General features: G+C 31.5%; 2 protein-coding genes across 3 annotated transcripts in view; one reads left to right on the forward strand and one right to left on the reverse strand.

Moving 5' to 3' along the window:
• The first annotated feature begins 1,860 nt into the window (after positions 1-1,860).
• LOC130671621 (aminopeptidase N-like) overlaps positions 1,861-22,605 on the forward strand; it is a 29,614-nt gene continuing 8,869 nt past the window's right edge. Inside the window, exon 1 of one of the 2 annotated variants that reach the window (XM_057475628.1) lies at positions 1,861-1,999. The gene's annotated coding sequence lies outside the window, so the exon portion shown is untranslated. Of the gene's footprint in view, positions 2,000-20,666; positions 20,860-22,605 lie in introns of those variants that run through there. The other variant, XM_057475629.1, reaches the window with a different exon arrangement.
• Positions 5,368-8,262, reverse strand: LOC130671622 (uncharacterized). The gene is made up of 3 exons (XM_057475631.1): positions 8,031-8,262; positions 7,456-7,957; positions 5,368-7,291 (listed from the first exon to the last, which is right to left on the reverse strand). Exons 1-3 carry the CDS (start codon positions 8,082-8,084, stop codon positions 6,003-6,005), a joined length of 1,845 nt encoding a protein of 614 aa, XP_057331614.1. The 5' UTR covers positions 8,085-8,262; the 3' UTR covers positions 5,368-6,002.

Genomic DNA, 22,605 nt, shown 5'->3' on the forward strand with positions numbered 1-22,605 from the left:
AACCTAATGAAAGGCAATTAAAAGTAGCCCCTCCCACTCACCACTGACTGTAAAGGCTCGAAAAATCTGAAAAAATTCAGAATAATACGTTGCTACCTGTATTTCTGACAAAAATTATATAGAGTCATGTGGGCGCTGTTGTTCGGAAAAACAAAAGTTTATTGAAAACATAAATGTGTCCGTTATTTAACGAACTGGACCATTGAAAGAGAAAAGTTTTTGATTGGATCAAAGAAAGACAGAATATTATAAAAGATATCGATCGCACATGATTGATATACCAATCTATAGATGTAAATAATAGCTGCTTTGAAAATAGATTAGAGAGTAAAAAAGTTGTTTAACAATTAATACAGCCCAGTTGGACTGTAAATCTAAGCGCATTAATCAAGCGAATTGTTTTTTTTTAAATCACTATTTGAATTATTGCAGTACCTTGTCTGGATGGGGCGCCAGTGACTAATCCAGAAACTAAGTGCAAAGGCATCCATGTAATGCTCTATCCAGATAATAATCAGATGAGTGAGTTAGTTTAATAATAGTTCAGTTTCCTAATGTATGCAAAGTACGCTTCCTTTGTAGGTAGGGATTCAGGCATTTGTAATTTTTGCGCTGCGGGCCTCATGTGGTCGCCTAATAACCTAGGAATTTAAACCTGACCCACGCTTGTTTTAGTTTCAGAATAATAACTTTGTGCCCGGCTAGATAGTTTATCTTGGACCAATATCGAGTGCCAGTAATATGCCAAAACTGTATATCTGAATATTGGCCCAATATTGAGTGCCAATGTAGTGCCAAGACTGCATCTTAGTATTGGTCAAATATTGAGTGCCAATATTATGCCGAGGCCGAGTCGTAAGTATTGGCCCAATATTGAATACCAGTATTATGCCAAAATTGAAGCTAAATAAAGAAGCACCTAAATTTATTAAAATTAAAAAAAAATAATGAAATTTGAAAAATCCCAAAGTGCATACCTCAAAAGCTCATATTTTATTTTCATTAATCAATTTATTTTTATTTTATTACGAAACATTATTTTACGATACAATATCGACAGTTCTTCTTGATTTAATCAAAGAAATCAATTGTAAATGATAAATAAAATAAAATTATAACTAACCCAATCAAATTCAGTATAAATATCATCCAATCAGATAATAATAATATTAATGAAAAAGTATTTATTAAGCAAAATGATAAATCATAAAATATGGAATATCCTTTGATGTTTTATAAACTTTTTTTTGATAAAAAAAAATTCTTACAAAGCCTTTATTTGATATCTTCCATGAGAGTACACTAAGAGAACAATTTATTTGAGCCAAATAAGATTTGTTTCAGGCAAATAAATTCCTTATTTGAATGGATCCAATTAATACTTATTCAAGACAAAGATATGGTTCATTTGAATGAAATAATGATTTGTTTATAGTTAACAAATCTGTATTTAAAGGTACATAAACTCGCAGATTTTCAGCCTAATTGTCCAGTCAAGTCTAAACGTTAGTCGTGACTTAAAATCTCCGTTCATCTCGTTCAAGAAATTACTCTGCGATAATTCTCTATATTCCAATTACTATTAATTCTTTCCCGAAAGTGTGAATCGAAATGAATCGGTGTGAACTCTACGGGGGTAGCGCCAATCAAAGTTCGTTGTTAAGGCTATGTGAGTAACGGTTTAATCATGTGAGTAACAGTTTAATCGTAGTAGTGCATGCATGTGCCCCCTTCTACTATTTTTTCTGTTCCTTCTCTTCTCAACAGGCTAGCGCTATCCCGCTTTAAGACAAAGACGTACGATTCAAATTGAGAGTAGAGACTCAAGGTCACCCGGGAAAGGGTTAAACTACGAAGTCAGTCTAAAAGTATTAACCGAGTAGAAATTGAACGCAAAAGCTCTGCCTTGTTCATCATACAATTTACCGTAGCTAAACGCTCTTCCAACCAACAACCAATCAAGTGTACAATAAGGGCTAAATACAACTTACAATCACCTGTAAGTTTTCAAGTTTTCTTAAGAAATTATTTATAAAATCCTTCATACTGATTATCGTTTCCTACACGGAAAGAATTTTCGTATGAATATTGCCATGTTATTTGTTCTAAAAATTACTCTAAATCGAGTAATCTTAGGTCATTACGACTTTTTACTTTCGAATTACGAAATTTTACGCTTTCAGTGAGTAAAAATCAATCAGATTAATTTTTACTCACAATTACGAGTAAAAATTACACCTAGCGGCTGTCTAAATAAATTCTCTCTAATTCAATTTTTACTCGTAGGTTATGATAAAAAGTTGATGATTCAATTTATAAAATTTATATTGAATTACAATAAAAATTACAGTTAATAGACTAAAATTTTCATAAAAAATCTAAAAATCATCTAATTGCTTTAGAGTATGACTTAAAAAGATAAATGTTTTGAAAAATAATAAAAAAAAAAATTACTTTTATTGTGTTGAAAAAGAAAAGATTCAAATTTTTTTTTAATTTTAAAATAAATATTAAGTTATAGAGAGATACAGAGATCGTCTTCTTTTCCAAGCCTACGTTTGTGTGCGTAACATGTAAGTTGTCGCGAGCAAAATAAAAGACATTTAATTGAAGCCGATATTAACCGAAGATTAACGGAGACTACTGAAATATTACTCTGCAGTTCAGAGTAAAAATTACTTCCATAGATAAGAAAATTTATTTGAGTTATAAGCAGTTATTCATCAAACAGTTAATGGGTTTAAAATAATGGTATATTGGGGAGTAAAAATTAATCGCATGGAGTAAAAATTAGTAGATTAAGATGAGATATTCACAATAATCGATTGAATATAAGACTTTTAAAAAATTACTCAGTAGTAGAGTAAAACATGGTCTAGCAACGTTAATATTTAAACAAAAAATATTAAATTTAAAACAAAAAATACCAATTTTTTGCAACGGCCCAGGATTACTCGAAATTACCGAGTAATTTTTATCAAAAAATTCTTTCCGTGTACTTTGTTACCGACACGACGAGGTCCCTGCCGCCCAAATAAAGGACTCCCTAACGGACCCAAATTACGGTAAATTACGGTAAACCCACCGTAAATTACGGTAATTCACCGTAAAATGCCGATTTACCGTAAATTACGGCGGATTTACCGTAAATTACGGTGGATTTACCGTAATTTACGGTTGATTTACCGTAAAATACGGAAATACGGTAATCCACCGTAAATTACGGTAATTCGGTAATCCACCCGAATTTTTTACGGTAGATTTATCGTATTCGACGGTAAATTTACGGTATACCCGCCGTAATTTACGGTAATCCACCGTAAAGTACCGAATTACCGTAATTTACGGTGGGTTTACCGTAATTTACCGTAAATCTACTCGAATTTTACGGTATTCTACGGTAGATTTACGGTAAATCAGGTCTGTTAGGGCTTAAGTCTCTTGACTCAAAATAAAAGACTGGTAAATGATTTTTATTTTTATTTTGCATGTTTGACTAACATCTACCATTTTTTTCCGGTAATATTAATAAAATTTAACTTGGAGTATAATTTCAATAAATGTCTATTTCTGTTATGATTAAATTGGATAAATTTGTTTTTTCAATGTAGATTAAGCGTATTTACTCACATTCGCTGACTTAATTATCATTATTTCAAGCAACAGTAATTATTTAATGTAAATCTTACAAGTTAAAAATTTTCTAAACTCTATACAAAAATCTCATCGGAGATATTTATTAAAGAAAATTAAATCTTTCTATAAAGTTGCAGTTAAGCTGAATACGAAAATGTAATGTACGTTCTGTATATAGTTATAAACTTGAAATAGTTTAACCTTTAGAACCAGAATAAATTAATATGATAAAGAATATAAAATATATATTTATTAAATAGGAAGTTTCCATGACGTTAAAGACAAACGCGCCGGGTAAATGTGACCAGGGAGGGTCAAAGCTTTCAAACGGTACAGTAATGAAATTATTGGAAGCTTCCGACATCGTTGGTTACCACTAACAAATATTATAGCTGCAGGCTACTAGTATAGATGTCAGTTTGTTGAGGCCTTGAGGTCAAATTTTCATCTAAGAGTTGTCCAAAACATCTTGGTATATATTTACACTTGTCTATATAAATAACATAATTTTGTTTAACAATTTTCACTCACTTATTGCAGTTTATTTTCGTTTGCTACTTCCACATTTTTTATTTACTTATCTTAAATAAGGAAATGGTAAAAAAAAAATTTTTATCGTAAAAAAAAATTTAATTAGATTTTATGTTCTATAAATTTCTTGTGAAAATGACATTTCCTAATTTTTATCCGACAGTCAGGATATGTTTTATTACTTTGAAGGCTACCTTGAATTAGTTAAGTCTTGCGATGCAATGTGGGCTACATCAGAGAAAGTGGAGGCGTTTATGAAGGGACTAAAATCAATCAAAATGCCACACATGTGCTGGTAATAGACACATGGCTGCTCTTGCTGGTCTAGTCAATCAATGTACCCAAACTAATGACAGAAACACAGAGCGGGTTGTTTATGTATCATGTAGCCTTTGACTTTAAGTGAATATTGCACTTAAAACCGAATTACTATCCATGCTAAATAAAATTAACGTTTAATTTAATTTCACTGACTATATTTTAAGCATCTAGAAACTGTTTCATAATATTATATGTTAGTTATATCTGCATAATAATAAATTTCTTATAGATGAATATAGCAGAAATTAGCTCTCGATATTTATAAAAAATAAAACATGATTGTCTATTTATACTAATAATTACATTTTCATCAGAATATTATCGCCCCCAAAAATAGATTCTCTGTATAAAGTTGCGCCAAGTACACGTTCAATGCGCGTTCATTGATCTCAGACTGCATTAAAAGCAATATTTTCACAAAAAAGTCTGAAATCACAAGAACACCAAAAAACGTAGATTTTTAAAAATAAAAAAAAAATACTGGAACGTAGTCAGTGTGCTTTATGCAAATAATTAATCATTCAGTATTGTCATATCTCTTGAATGTCTCTAATTAAATAATATTTAAAAATCTAAGTTTCTTGGTGTTCTTGTGATTTCAGACTTTTTTGTGACAATATTACTTTTAATGCAGTCTGAGATCGATGAACGCGCATTGAATGTGTACTTGGCGCAACTTTATACAGAGAATCTGTTTTTGTGGGCGATTATTTATTCAATTGACAATACATCGAAAATTCATTATTAATAACCGTAAATAATTAATTTTAGTCTTGAAAATTAGTTTAAACTACTCTCTAAAAATGAATTAGTGAAATTCTCGCGAATCAGTGGATAGTCACTATTTCTACAGCTATAAGTATACCACTAATTCAACCAGTGGTATACTTATAGCTGATTCCCAGTGAATGTTCACTAATTTAAAGTGAATTTCACTGATTCATTTTTAGAGAGTAAATTGAGAGCAATCAGTATATTGAAGCCATCCTGCATAAATATTACGGATGAGTTATTGCATGAGAGCATAAATTATTTAATTATCATTAAAACACATTTAATCTCTCTGTAAGCACAAATTAGTGAAAATAAGTGAATATTTACTAATTCCAAGTGCAAACCGAACCACTAATTTCAAAAAGTGCTTCGGTTGGCACTCAGAATTAGTGAATATTCACTTATTTCACTTATTCATGTTTAGAGAGCATTACAAAAGTATATAATTTTTCAAACAGAGAAGTACAGCAATCATATGGTCAAAATATCAGGGCAAAATTGCTGTCGTTTAGAAAATAAAGATTTGTTTTTATTGAAAATCGTTTACTTATTTGTGCACATGATCAAGGAAATTCGCTCACCCTTTTTCTAATGAAATAATGGAATTTATCTTTCCTTTTAAATAATGACCTATTTTGCCCTAGTACCTCTTCAAACAATACAATGGTTTACACTATCACACTTTAACAAATAATATTTTTAAGAATTCAAAATCCGACAATAATTGAAAGGTGTTCTGCCTAAACGTCGATTACCTCTTGAGAGAGAATGACTATTTTTCTGACAGTAGACGCGATTCTTCTTCGAATCTCCAACTTTCTCATTTCCGACTCTTGTGAACGTTTCTTGAAGAATGTTTCTATTTTTTTAAACAGAATTTCGACACCCAAAACAAGAAATGCCCAGGCTGCGGCCAGTGTCATTGCAATATAGACTAACGCAGAATCTTGGAGATTTAATTGCTCATAATCTCGTAATGCTTTTATTTTATTCATCTTGATTTTCCTTTTCATCAAAATTCTATACATATTACGCTTTTGAGCATAATCCGAAAAACCACTTTCAAACAACTTCATCGCTATTTTTTGAGCTTTTCCATTGAGTCCCCAGTTTGGAGAACTTGTAAATATATGGAGTTTATAAGAAAACTCTTTCGAAATATGTAAGTCTAAGTTTGTAGCTTCAAGCGAGTCAAAGTCAATTAAACAAGCGATTGAAGAATTACTTCTAACGTTCTTCATGCAATAATCTTGTTCTCCCGGATACATCACGTGGACATATTTATTTAAAGAATCTTCATCCCATAGCTGACTATCAAGTATTATATTATACTCATAGATCGTAGACCAGTAGACGTGGTAATTATTGTCGCGAAGATCCTTCAGGGTTCGGACATTTCTATACTCTGGTCGAGTCAATACTGAAGTCAGTTGCCCCTGTAACGCCGGATTAAAAATAAGAACAAATAAAGTTGCACTTAAGAACGTAATGCGTATCCATAACCGATTTATAGGGGTCTTTAACCCCATATTCAATAGAAATGACAAGAGATCTAAAGCAGCTCCACCGAAATGGAACTTGTGATTAAACAGAATTATGATAAATAGTATTACCAAAACAACGGACGACATTACTATATTTTGATAAGTAAAAAAATCGTCGGCTACTTGACTGAATGCCGGTATTAAACTTTGTTTTTGTGTTAGTATAACGTAACCACTTTGTTCATAAAAAGGAAAAACGGGCTGGCCATCAAAGACGAATTCTAGTAGTTGTGGATTCACTGGAGTTATCACGCTAAAGTCTATTACGTTTCCATTGTGAGCAATAGGGGTGACATTCATGGCTGAGAATAGATTCTTGTAGAAAAGAATTGTTTTTTTCAAGTACATATCGGATGTATTGGATCTGTCATATTCATTCAAATTTATTTTGTCAAAGTTCATCACCTCGAAATTCCAAAGTGGAAGTTGGTAATCATCTAAAATCTCCGTTTTGTCAAAAGTTAAACTGGAACATATATTCTGATCTGGAAAGTAGAAAAGATTAAAACTATTATAGATATTTTTTATAATAGATACAAAGTAGTTAATAGAAATTTTCACAATATATTTTTACACGCATTAATAATTTTACATTTTTTATAAAATTTCAAAGTTGTATTTACTAATCCATAAATATAAATTATCTTACCGTTAACAAATGGCATTTTGTAGACTGTCCACCAATCATATGGTCGTTCCGTTGACTCAACTTTGCTCCAGAGCTTTGGCGCCCTATCACCGTAAGGGTTAAACATATAGATGTTTGTATTGTTGTTGAATTCATTGGGGCACAGGAAATATGATTTGATAGCCTGACCTTCCCATAGCCATATCAAGGCCTTCAATGCATCGCCGCACTGGTTCCCGACTATTAACACTAAATTGTTGCTATTCCAAAAAGTTGATCGTAAGATTTCGCCAAGTGTATAGAGTAAATCAACAGAAAAAATGTAGCACTGAGATGAAATGTATGCATCGTATTTTTTCTGATAGTGGTTAAACCATGTTTTTGAAATCTCAGTTTGATCAAATATATAAACAGAACTGTTTGATTGGACGTTCTGTTTGATTTGGTAAATAATATCAGTCAAATTGGGCATAATCGCAACTTGGCTCAATTGATCAGGAAAACATAATTCTAGTAATTGTCGCTGTATAAAATAAAAAAACAAAGCAATTAACCATTTGAACATTATTCATAAAAAAAATCGTTTGCTAACTTACCGTATGAATGTAAAAACTAGGAGGATCTTTTGATTCTGAAGAATTGATCTTCATTTTGTTGCACACAACGACGCACACATACAATAAACAAAATAATATATGTCGTCAAATTCATTATAACTTTTTTAAATCATTAAAATATTTTAGCAAATTGTTATTTAAGTGCAATAATTATTTATTAGTTTATTGAGTAAAATCAATAAGTGGATGCTCGCGAAATACGCGACTTAGTTCTTGCGTTTGAGCCTCGTTACTAACGCAGAAATATCAATAAACAAATAATTCCCACTTGTGTCGTTGCAAAGGATACGTGTCCATCGGCGGTTCGAGTGTTACATGTGTTACCATCTAATTATGTGCACATTCACTCACACCTTTACAGTATATTTCCACTCCTGAACATTGATGCTTCCAGCAAAATCGATTTGTACATAATTATTTATTGTTCTTTTTTTTAACTTCCCGCTAAGAAAATTAGAAATTTTCAAAAATTCGGAAACTTATTGTTTTCATCCCGATTTTCGAAAATTGAGTTTTCATCAGATGTCGACGTTTTGAGGTCCTAGGAAGCTATTTTGACTATTTTCAGAATGGTGTCCGAGTGTCTGTATGTATGTGTGTGTGTGTGTGTGTGTACGTATGTATGTATGTATGAGTGTGAACGGTCTATAACTTTTTAACTAATGAATCGATTTAGATGGTTAAGGCGGCAATCTAAAAAGCTTGTTGGCCATCAACTTTCCTGAAAATTTCGGATCATTTGATCGAGTAGACTCGAAAATATCTGCCAATTACGAAAAAAAAAATTTTTTTTTTTTAGTTTTTTATTGATTTCTCAGAAACAAGTTCAACGATCAACTTCAAAATCTAATCAGCTCTAGAACTTATCAAAACGCGTCGATCGCCGCCTTAATCATCTCAATCGGTTAATTCGTTCGAGAGATATCGTTGACGAAATAAATGGTAAAAAAAGTTATTTTTTAAAACAATGGCACCCAAAAGTATCTTCGAGCTCGAAGAGCTTGAAAATGTATTCACGACAATGTTTTTGAGCTCCTTGAGCTCGAAAACAGCAGGATGTTTTGGGGCTGGTCCGCAGGGCCTACCGATGTCCAGATTTTTCAACTTAAATTTATCTATTCGGAAAATACAGGGTAGAGGCACCGTTTTTGGTCACTTCAGGGCCAGTTTTGGAGACTCGAAAAATTTGAATAAAATAATTTGTAAAAGACCCAATAACAGAAAATTTATTTTTCATTGAGTGCAAAGTACTTTTATTATACACTGAGAAAAAAAAAAATTTTTTTTCAAGTATTTTTTTTACTTATTTCTGTGAATATATTCAAATAATATAATATAATATAATATAATCAATTGGAGTCAGATAAATTAATTAACGTAGTGATTAAGATCCTATAAATCTCATCCCCGTCACTACATATATATATATATATATATATATATATATATATATATATATATATATATAAATTTATAGATATAAACGCATATACGGACATAACGGTTAAGAATTTTATTATAAATATACTTAATACTGATTTTTAATATTTTAGCGTCAGCTTGTTTTTCTTTTTGCTTTTATCATCTTTCCAAATTAGATTGATGATAGTATTTAGTTGTCTATCTTTTTTAAGTATTAGTGACAATGCCGCAACACTCGTTTCACATGATTCAACCCACCAAATTAATGCGAACTGCTTTTTTCGTGTCATAATTTATTAGCCTTGAGAAGTTAATAATTTTGATCGTGTAATTTTTTTTAAAACGATAATTTTAATTGTTAATATTAAATAGTAATGTGTTATACTCTTGTCTTCTTTTGCGGTACACGACTAAGCCAGACTAAACGTTCTTAACCGTTCAATTGGTTCTGGAACTTTCTGGATCGTTTTACCGTACATAGCTAGCAACTGCGTAAATATAATATTGATGGTTGGCAACAATGCTGTCTATCATTTATCTTTCTATCACTGTCATTTCTGTTGTATTCAAAAAGGATAAAAAGTAAAGGAGAGTCATTGACTTACTATAGCCAGCACCATCTACATTATTTCAAATATAGTAAGTTGGTAACATTGATACTGATTTATTTACGTTGAATTTAGTTGTCAAATTGATTGAACCAGCAAACCAGTAATTTCTGTTCGATTTTAATTCAATATATAAAAACTAGGAGATTAAAAATTATACATTGCTTATTAACGGCATAATATTTTGTGTGGTTAAACATTTTGTTATTTAAACTACAAACTACAAGTGATAGCGAGTTAACATCCTAACATGTCAAGAAAATCTTTTGGTGAACTAAGTAAATCTCGACAAATAGATCGTTTAAATCAATTAAAACAACACATTAATAGAAATAATAATCTAGAAGATAAACAGTTAATAGTAAATTATCCAATTAATGATAATTTGATTGAGGATCGATGCGGAGCTCCAAACGAACTATTTGGTCATCAAAGTTTAACAAATTTTTCGTATTGTATTAATAATTGACAGAGATCACTTCCAATAAACGGAAATTTATTATTGAACTCAATACATTTAATGCAATTGATCTAAATAAATATTTATTACAGTACTATCGTGTTTTTTATGAATAAACTTTGACAATAATGATGTTTTAGCGTCAGGATTATTAACTACATTCATAATAGTTTTGTATTCATGAGTTGTCAGATTATTGATCAAATTTTCTGCCCAGTTTTCAAGGATACGATCATTAGTTGCTGATAATATTTTGCCTGTGTACAAAAGAGGCGAATTCGTTATCTTATCATTCAATCTGTCATCGTCATTCGGATAGATCAATGCCTTAAAGGTGACAAAATTAATTAAATTAACCAAATATTTTTACGTAATAATAAGTATTAAAAATTATATACCTGAAACAAGCAATTGCCTTTTTCTGTACGAGCAACGTAGTGCGTTTCATTATTAACCATATAACGTAAGATTAGATTCTTATTGTCAAAAATAATCGATTCATTAGCCGGTTGTTTGTTCAAATTAATCACATAAATTGACGGAATAATTAGTTTCCGTCGTTCGAACTCAGAGCAAATAGTAATTTTTACACACTTGTAATTTCTATTTAAATACCTACGATCAACTCCATAGTGTCTGCGTTTAACTGATTCATGGAAAACGTCGAATTTATAATAATATTCTGGGGAATAATGAGGGTACGATTTATAAGTCACAAAATCGAGTTTAACTGCGTCGCTTTCGTTGTATTCATAACAATCAGTATGTTTAAGTGCAATAGATGAGTTAATTGTTTCATCGTGGACGTCGACTAACATATTATCGATCGTTATAGATGAATTTATATTTTTTAAATCATCAACATTAATAATGTCGCCAGGTTTTAAATATATCAATGTAGTCGAATAACTAAATGGATTTTCTGTTTGTAAGTCTTGTGATTTCGGTAATGCAGGTAGTGAATGTAATTTTAGACCAATAACAGCATTTCTCTCAAGAAGATTCAAAACATTGAAGTATAATGTTGTTTGATAATCACAACAATTGACAAGAGATTTTCCAAGTTTATCCAAGTATTCATTGATCTTATTTTCACGATCGCGTTCCTTACTTGCAATAATCACGCGGCTCTTATGTATAGAAGATTCAAAAAATTGGCTGTCAACATTACTCTGGTTTTCGTTTGTTGAATTACACAGTTCCGCTTTATTTACAAAAACCTGCAATTTATATTTAAGAATACTAACTTTACTTTCGTAAGTATCAAATTAATATTTTTGAAATTTCTATAAAAATTTGAACAATATAATTGCGTGAAATAAGTGATTTATTTGTGGTAAAGAAATCATTCAATTGCTGCAAACAAATGTTAGCTGGGCTATGTGTAAAGTATCGCCAAATTTTCCCTTCCTCTTTGCAAATTTATTATCTTTACCACAAATATATCATTTACTTACCACAAATAAATGATATGTTTCAGCCAAATTATAAAATTATTCGATCCAACTGTTATATGTAGTTGTACCAAATATGCTCATTTGTCCCCGAATCGAAATTTGAATCGTCAGTCGGACGTAATGAACGTTGGAATCGCAAGTCAAACGTATTCGACATTGAAATCGTCATCTAGATATTCAATGTTGAAAAAGATAGACAAAATCAATTTCTTTTGGCTTTCCCGTGGGGGATTTTAGTAGGTTGAACAATAAATATACTCCCGATTTTGCAGTATCCAGTTTACAGACTTGAGCTTTGGCACAAATATTCCCAACAATCTTACAAATCCGCCACCATCGGTATTTTTTTCGAAAACTAACTCCGAGAGAAGTTTCAGTGAGGTCGAGATCTAAATACTCTCGTTTTTTCATGATTTGGCTAATGGACTTGAACTTTGGCATAAATATTCCCAACCATCTTACGAATTTCTTACGATCGGTAACTTTTTCGAAAACTGATTCAAATAATGAAAAAAAAAACGAGAGGATTTTAATCGTTGACTCCACTGAAATGTCCTTCGGAGTTAGTTTTCGAAAAAAATACCGATGATAGGGACTTTGTAAGATTGTCGGGAATGTTTGTGCTAATTTCAAGTCTGAAAGACTTATGATAGAAAAAAAGAGCATCTTTAACTTTGACTACACTGAAATCCCCCTTGGAGTTGGTTTTTCAAAAAAAATATAAATGGTGGGGGATGTTTAAGATTATTGGGAACATTAATGCCAAAGTTCACGCCTGTAAGTCTCATTATTTCAAAACGAAAGTACTTTAATCTTTCACCCCAGTAAAACTCCCCTTGGAGTTAGTTTTCGGAAAAATACCCAAGGCGGTGGATTCGTAAGGTTGTTGGGAATATTTGGGCCAAAGTTCAAGTCTGTAATTCAAATGATGAAAAAATGCGAGTATTTTAATTTTTGACCACACTGAAACCCCCCTCGGAGTTAGGTTTAGGAAAAAATACCGATGGTCGGGAATTTCTAAGATTGTTGAGAATATTTGTGCCAGTGTTCAAATTTGTAAGTCGGATATGTTTTCTTATCATTCAACCCACTAAAACCCCCCACGGGAAAGCCGAAGGAAATCGATTTTGTCTATCTTTTTTAACATTGAATATCTAGATGACGATGTCAACGTCCAATACGTCCGACTGACGAATCCAACGTTTATTACGTCCGACTGACGATTTCAACGTTTATTACGTCCGACTGACCAATCCAACGTTTATTACGTCCGACTGACGATTTCAACGTTCATTACGTCCGACTGACGATTCAAATTTCGACTCGGGTCGTTAAGAAATATTTTAAAAAAGCCACAAATAAATCAATTTATTTAGGACAAATATTTCTTTTTTTTCAGTGTATATTTTAGCATTATCTTACTTGGATTAGGCAGTCTCCAGTAGTGATGGACGACACGAAGTGTGTTTCATTATTTCGTTTAATTCGTAGAATAGCTGTTTTATCAAGCAGTAGTTTAAAATTCATGTGACGATTAATAATTGGAAAATCACTTTCATCAATAACTTCAATGCTTAATGTTCGGATTTTTATGGTTCTGCATAATTTAACAATGCCATATAAATATTTATTGCCGATATAGCCTTGACTAGTGCGAAAGTAATTAGATTTCTGCTGATCATTGTTGTCAAGTGTTTCGAATTTTCTATCATCAATGCTGAATTCCATATGATAGTATGACGCTAAAGATTCAAAAGGTATACAATCTTTTTGATTGACACTAACATGATAAATGTCTGCAAAATCATCAGTTTCAATCAAACTTGAGGGTTTATAGCCGTCGAATATATTTCCAATGATTTCAGTTGAAGATTCCTTGAGATAATTTATATTAACAATGTCTGCAACATCTAATTCTAATAATGGTACTATTTTAGCATTAATACTTATCGCAAAAAGTACAGTGATGTTTATGAGTAATAGTTTATTTTTTACTGCGTACATTTTTTTCACTTATCGCACTCGTAATTTTATTGAACACACACCGAATATAGCTGAATGCAGTTATTGTTTTAAAGAACGAATTGCGACTTACACAAAAAAAAATAAGTGCCCTAGGCTAAAGTATATTTATAAAAATTTTGAAGAATTTCTCAGTAATTGCTCGTTTTTTTTTTTAATAAAAAATTTTTATTTATCATGATAGTGCACATTTTGTAAAGTTTGAAATTATGTTCATCTTAGGAAATTTTTTTTTATTTTTTTTTTTTAATAACGAAATTATTTTTTATTGACTTGGAGATTAATTTACAAAAAATTTGGTAAAGAAGTTTTTTTAACTTCCCGCTAAGAAAATTGTAAATTTTCAAAAATTCGGGAAGTTGAAGTTATTGTTTTCACCCCGATTTTTGAAAATCGAGTTTTCATCAGATGTCGACGTTTTGAGGTACTAGAAAGCTATTCTGACTATTTTCCGAATGATATCCGAGTGTCTGTATGTGTGTATGAGTGTGTGTGTGTGTGTGTGTGTATATGTATATATGTATGTAAACTCTTTGTAACTTTTTAACTAATGAATCGATTCGGATGTTTAAGGTGGCAATCGAAAGAGCTTGTTGGCCATTAACTTTCCTAAAAGTTTCAGATCATTTAATCATGTAGACTCGAAAATATTGGCGAAATACGTAAAAAAAAAATTTTTTTTTTAGTTTTTTAGTGATTTCTCAGAAACGACTTGAACGATCGACTTCAAAATCTAATCAGCTCTAGAATTTGATAAAACACGTCGATCGCTGCCTCAACCATCTCAATCGGTCAATGCGTTCGAGAGATATCGCGGAAGAAAGAAATGGTGAAAAATGGTTTTTTCCAAATATTTTCTAAACTGACCGATCAATTCCAAATTTTTATTAGCTCTAGAATTCAATAAAACGCGCCGATTGCCACCTCAAACGTCAAAATCACCCGAAAATTAAAAGTTTTTTTATACCCCTTAATTTTTGTGACCAGTATATGAAAACTGCACGAGCCTACTAATTTTTTTCTGGAAATAATTTAGAATTTCTAGGTTTTAATTCGAATGTTGAGTATTGATAGGCTTAACCAAATATGGTAGAACCATAGATCTAGTAGGTCCTAATGGATAATGTACAATTCCTAGGTCTTAATTAAGATATAGAGTACCAATAGGTTTTATAAAAATACGTTGACTACTGTAGAATGAATAGGACTTGATAAGATTCTGGATTATGCTTAGGCTGTAAAAAATATTTACAATTTAAAATTTGTACGCCTATTTAACGACTGAACATGTCATTTTTTTTCCGTAACCGACATTTAGAGGTTTTATATAGGAGTTGTTTTTCCATAGAAAATAAGTACTCAGTAAGTCCTTTTCGTTCTTTATTTTAGAATTTCTAGGTTCTAGAAAGGTTTAAAATTTCGACTCTGGCAATTATTCAATAGCAATCGTAAGTGCCTGACCTTTCCCCAATCCCCCCCTTCCCCCTGAGCCGTAGGATCTGAAATTTGTTTATTGGTGATTGTTAAATTACCTGGCGCCCAACTTAATGATTATTGAATAAGGTTGTCAATCGTAAGTGTACCCGGATATCACTCCGGTAGATTACCGGTAGTGGAAAACTTGTTACAATATATATTATCACACGATATAATGAAAATATCTCGGCATTTACTCATAGAAATGTTCATCTTGGCTTTAAAATTTCTGGCACGAGTAGTTGCATGGAGACGGTCGGATATTAACGGAATAGCTTCTACATTGCCGTCGGCGTGACATCGACCGTATCACGCTCTTGGTCACCACAGATGATTTTAGATTCACGCCATGAGCAGCTTGCAGGTTGGATCGTTGAAAGCTTACAGCCATCAACAAAAAGCTTTCTCTTTCATTCAATCTTTGTTCGCACATGGGGTGTTGAAATTTCTTAGAAAGGATAGAAAAACGATAGCAGCATTTGAAATATCTATTTGATATTAAATGACTCGACTTTCAACTAACATTTTACAACAAATCTCTCCTTTGTATAAATTCCATAGTGCACTTAAAGTTAGCTGGCTTTATTTCTACAGTCAGTTCTTTTACAATTATAATAGCTAAATACTTTGTGATGTCATGTGATTTATATTTTTTATTCAGTTTATGTACGTATTTTTTATACTTAACTTATCTTTATTAAAATTACAAAATAATTATAATTTATGCAATCTAATCACTGGAAATTTAAACTCGAGGGTATTTTATGATGAAATAATTTTTTCTGCCCTCCGGCCGGAAAGTGGCAACTTTCGGGCCGCTGCTCTGAACGAAGTTGCAACTTTCCGGCTTCGTCGAGCAGAAAAATAGTATACACACCTTGGCCAGTAAAAAAGAAATCCTCAGACCACATGTTTGTCAGCCTCGACTTATTTTACTGGCCTAGGTATGTAATATACTATTAAAAAATTATATACATTCATGACCTTATAGTATATAAACCACCAAGGGAGGAAAGTAGGACATTCTAACCCGCGTGTATAATTGCATTCAAAAACTCTGATTGGGAAATCCTATCTTCCTCCGTGGCATGTATACTTTTTTTTTACTAGATTTGTACTTGAAAGTTTACATTTTTGCATCTGTTTGTGGGAAGAATGGCGCACGCTCTCGTTTTTATCATTTGTTTTCTCATAGATGAAAAAAACAACTTCCTTCCCTCTAAACAGGGCAGGAATTTAACCTTTCGGTGTAGGTATGGTGAAAAATTTTTCGCCTTCGGCTCGAGAAAAGGAATTATATACGTGGGTTGAATTATTCTACTTTCCTCTCTTGGTGTGTAATATTCTAATTCTAAACTGTGTTTACTAATTTAACTTATGATCTTGAAAGATTACTTTTAGTGTCATTAAATAACTGTGTTAGATTTATTTTGCGTCTTAGACACGATGAACATCTATCACAGCACAGGTGTAATTTAGGATGGCTAAAGTTACGGAATCGAAGATTATACCTCATTGCATGTGAGTTTTATAAAGTGTTATGACTTGGGAGACCTAGTTTATTTAATCATCAACTAAAACTTAGATCTAATGTAATTTTACGTAGAAATCCATTGCGAACGGATACACCAGGTCCCTTTTGCACATACAGCTTGCTATCAAAAGTCTTTTATTGTAGTAGGTTGTACTTTTTGGAACTCACTTCCATTTGAGATTACGTCATCAGAATCACTAGATTTATTTCGTCAAAGATGCTTTAATTACTTAATCGATTTAGAGGAATCGAATGAACTATAGATAATAATATTTATGAGTATGGAACTGTTAAAAGTCTGTTGGACTGATTTGAGTTGAGTCTGAGTTTTGAGATGAGTCTGGTCATGTGTTATAAGTTATAAACTATAAATTACAAATTATAAATTTAAGCTTTTCACTACATGTAATAATTATTTTGTATATGATTGAAAGAGGTCAAACCTTACGATTGAAAATAATAAACTTGAAAAAAAAAGTTGTGAGTAATAGCCCATAAGTTAAAAAATTAAAAATTTAACTCAAAGCATATATTCATTTTCGAAAGCATGCATATATTGATTGAACAATAACAACTTTTTTCATAAATGCAATAATGGTTCATAAATGGTTTTACTGTATTTAGTTGAATATAGGCACTGTTTGTTTTAATCAATAATTTAAAAAATGGTGCAAGATTAATGGAAAAATCAAATTTAGTAGATTTTCATTAATTTATATCTAAAAAGCAGAGACAGTTAAAAAAAAAAGTGAGATTTATCTGGTATGGATATTCAAAACTAAACATTTAGTTATCTTGTTCGTGTGATCATTTACTAGTTTTAGAGATAAATCAGTAAAATTCTGTTATACGATGGCACATATATGAGATTGTGAGAAATGAACGTAATTCAACGTTATTGCGGAGACATAATGTTGCCAAGGCGACTCTTCATTATGCAAGCCAATCGTGCTCATAACTTCTCGGTAGCAGTCATTCTACCGCAAGAACGGTTAATTATGTAGTCATTAGGTTGTCTGCTTTCCAGCCTTACTACTATCAAATTCATTATCATCTCGGTAGGATTCCCATTTCTTATTCACATGAAGCTAAACTACTTTCTGTTTTTAAATATTCTTCAGATCTTACTATTTCTTTCTTTTAATAATTATTACAAAAAGTCATAGAAACTAGATCAAAGTATCTTATTTCATTTTACATGATGTTTTTTTTTTGTGAGCTTTCAAAATGAACAGAAGAGAGTAAGGTACAGTAGACTCTCGATTTTCTTCCGGTTCTCGGGGATGTTCGGAAAAAAATCGAGAGACGGTTACTGGGCGTGGGAACTGGTGGCGGTTATCCATCTGTGTGAACTTTACGTGTATTTGTGCAAGAATGAAGGGTCTCTACGAAACATAGGGTAATACCCTAATAACTACGTTTATTATTTTATTCATCAAATCAATATATGAAATATAATTATAAGTATTTTCATGATTCAATATTGTTAACAACAATTTTTAGTACATTAACAATTATTCATTTAATTATAAATAAGGAAACGATGCATCCGTGATAGAATTACTAATATTATTTGAATTATTACTACAACCCTGACAAGGTACTTCTATTAATGCTTTTATTCAAAGTACTATCAAAACTGTTATGAACCATTTTTTTACTACGAATTCCTGAAAAAATGTCCTTCAAAATGTTAGGAGCTATGATATAAAAAAGGGTAAAATAGAAGAAAATCGAAGCGGAAGAAAATCGAGAATCTACTGTGATAACAATCGTGGCGTGATCCTGAGCATACTGATTAGAGGGTTTTTTTTACATTGACAAATAAATTAGCATGCTTCTAGTATCCGCTGAAAAAGTATTTTTGCTTCCAGAATATTTTTAACGCTGACAGCAATATTGGTATTGCAATATTATGCATTCTAAATTTTACTTATTCACAGTAAGATACATATATTCGCTAGAAAAAAACTTTGTTTTACTATAGTAAGAACATCGAAATTAAGGATACTTTTAGATACACGGAGAAAAAAAAAGTAACCAGCAAGATACAGTATTCTGGCAGTCACCATACTCGATTAGCTGTTTGGTGGTTAGTGCAAGTATCTATACTAAGAGTGCTGACAGCAATTTGGATCGTGTATGGAATTAAAATAGATTACGACGGGAGCTATACAGATCGCTCTTTTCACGATACGCGAATCAGGATTCATCAGATCATTCCATCACGATACTTTTTCTCCGTGCAGTGCGCGGAAAAAAAAAAAATTAATATATTTATATTATAGAATACATTCTGAAACTAAATCACCAACAGCAGGGAATTTGAGAACGATGTCTCTCAGAATCGACTCCAAATCGTGATAAAGTTTTAGGAAGACCACAGGCACAGACTACCGTGTTTCCCGTGACCTCCCTTCCGCACTTGTTAGAAAGATCCAATGACTTTCAACTCTATATATATATTCATTTTAATAATAAAAACAGTTGTTGGGTAATTTTTAACTACAGATCTTATGATCGTACAAAGTATGAGTTTTGAGCTAATAACACCGAACGGTGTGACACACCGAAAAAAAATCACACCAATTCACACCGGGGGGCACCGCGTAAAGTCCTTCATTTTCACACCAAAAATTTTTTACAGTGTAGATGGCCATAAACATGGATCACATTTAATGTGTGTTAAATAATATGCTTGGGACACACTTGGTTTTAGAGTGTCATATGTGTTTATTTTGTTAACTATTTCATGGTTACAGAATTATCAATATATCAGGAGCTTTAAAACGGATGAAAACACTAGACGCATTGAACCTTATGTATAATAAAAATTAAAATAAATCGAAAGTAAATGAGACAATTCAATTTAAAACATACTTAATACATTTACTCTAGATACTCAGACAGTCTCACTGGGGACTGCGCGTTGCTAGTATATTAATTAAGAAAATAAAAAAAATATCTCTTGGCAAAGTAATTTTAATAAATATTTCAACACCAGTAATTAAAAAATAAACAATTAATTTTTAAGTATCTCAGTTAATGAAATTTTGATTATGAATTTTTAAACAATTAACTGACAAACAAAAAATACGAAAAAACGTCATTAAGTCAAACTAGCTCATTAAATGGTTGCTATGACGCTCGTTAAATACTCGTAATTATTCATCTCGAAACTCAGCCCGTATTGTTCTCCAAGATACCTTTGTTCTGTGGAAGAGTAAGCAAAACTGAACTTTGAAGGGAGTTTACTACCATAAGCCGAATAAGTAAGATGTCATTGTCGACGTTTAAGTCACATCGAATCAGATAAGATAAAATGAAATCTGATATAGTGATAAGTTTAATGATATGTTATTGAGTCCTGATTAATTATCGCTCTTGACAATGATTTATTATTATTTATAAATAATTATTTACGCATTATTATCATTCAGTCACTTGCAAGTTTATGTATTTTCATCTTCGGTGCATTTTGATCAAGTAAATCGACCCTTGAACTTCTTATCCATTAAATAATATAACTATGATTTCTTGAATTAAATTTAAATAAATGAATATTTTATTTTTTTATCGTTCTCTTGTTTTTGTTCCAGAAATAAATCAAATTGATATATGCAATTAAAGTTATTGATATTATCGAAATTTAACGAATAATAAAAAATCTTCTCAGTGTTTTTAAAAATATTTATTTTTAATAACTACAATATTTAGCTTGTGAAATTTTTGTTAAGACTTCAATTTAGTCGGTACTTTATATATTTGATTTGAATTTTTCATAACTTTCGATAAAGTTTGCGGACCTAAAGAAAATCAATAGATGCGGGTAAGTACTTATTATAACGGATCTAGAAAACCATAAATGGTTTATTATCTCTCTTAAAATGAATCAGTGAAAAGTACTATAAATCTGTGAATATTCACTGCGAATGAGTCCCAAGTATGTCAATAATTGAATTAGTGGTATACTCACGACTATTTGTATACGGAGAAAATGAGTCTAGAAAATACTATGATATTCAATATATTTTAGTAAGGAATACTAATGCAAATCAATAAATGCATTAAATTTACTATTTAATAGTAAATGTATAATAAAAATTACAAACTGTTAATTATTATTAATCTTCGGATACAAATATTGAGCTAATCCCAAATTATACTTGTTTCTGTAAAATTAGTTACTATCTAAACATGAATTAGTGAAACTTTCATTAATTACGTTAGTGAAGTAGTATTCACTTCATAATCAGTGTATTTAAATAACAAATTAGTGAATTCTCAGTAATAAATTTAGTACTATAATTTTCACTAGCAAATTAGTGATTTTCACTACTGAATTAGCGATATTTTCATACTTTCTACAAGTGAAACTGTTATTCACTTCTTAATTTGTGAATTTCACAATTTCACTAGTAACTTTAACTAGCAAATAATTAAATATTTTACTAAATATAAATATAATTACACTGTAAAAAATTCGCGGAGTGAATGCGGATTAAATCCGGAGTGAATGCGGAGTGAATGAATTTTTAATTATTCACTCCCCTCGGAGTGAAATTCACTCCACAGGAGAATTTTCGCGGAGTAGATAATTCTTTATTAATTTAATCTCTCCGGAGTGAAATTCACTCCGGAGCGGAGTTTTGTAAATAATATTAATAAAAAATAACTCCACTCAATAAAATCGAAGTAAAAACTCGCGTATTACATAATTGATCAGCTGATACGCACACACATATTTAGACACACACGCGCACTTGCACACATGCACACACACACATTTGCACACATGCACACACTTGCACACACACACACATTTGCACACACGCACACACATTTGCACACACACACATTTGCACACATGCACACATTTGCATACACGCGGACACACACGCAGATATTTGTACACATCCGAACACACACAAGCACACATTCGCACACACGCACACAAACACCTGCACACACCCAAACACACACACACACATTGTTTAGCCGTTTAATATAAATTAATATAAATTTATTTCAGTATTAAAACTCCGGGCCGGAGTGAATTGGGAGTTAAATAAAATCCGCGTCACTCCGCAATCACTCTGCAAAAAAAACTCCCAATTCACTCCGCATGCCGAGTGATTTTTTTTTAAACTCCGGAACTCCGAGCGGTGGAGTGAATGCGGAGTGAATTCGGATTTAATTTCACTCCGAATTTACTCCGGATTGGTTACAGTATAATAATTATGGAGCTATTTTTTAAAATTTTAATTAAAAACTTTCAAAATAAAAAAAAATATAAGTACAGAACAATAATATAGTTATATGAAGAGTACGTCAATCATAACATCACGGATTTTTTATTTCTTCATCAGTTATTGTTTGGTATCATAACGAATATACTATTTACACTCACGTGATCACATGCGTAGGTCAGCGCAGTGGATAGCATCAAAGACTTTGAATCGAAAGGAGGTAGGTTCGAGCCCAGCAGTCACCGAGATTTTTTCATCAATCAAAGTCATGTATACTTCCTCTGAGTAATGATTCTAATACAGTAATCATATTTCGAATCTAACTA

This window comes from Microplitis mediator, chromosome 7, assembly GCF_029852145.1.
Source record: "Microplitis mediator isolate UGA2020A chromosome 7, iyMicMedi2.1, whole genome shotgun sequence".
Lineage (NCBI taxonomy): Eukaryota > Metazoa > Arthropoda > Insecta > Hymenoptera > Braconidae > Microplitis > Microplitis mediator.

What these genes read in the sequence shown, in the direction of transcription:
- LOC130671622 (XM_057475631.1), bottom strand. Translation starts at nt 8,084, where the DNA reads ATGAAGATCAATTCTTCAGAATCAAAAGATCCTCCTAGTTTTTACATT. An exon ending in CTAGTTTTTACATTCATACG is followed by an intron (nt 7,958 to 8,030) that starts GTAAGTTAGCAA and finishes TATTTTATACAG; the next exon opens with CGACAATTACTAGAATTATG. An exon ending in CAAAATGCCATTTGTTAACG is followed by an intron (nt 7,292 to 7,455) that starts GTAAGATAATTT and finishes TCTACTTTCCAG; the next exon opens with ATCAGAATATATGTTCCAGT.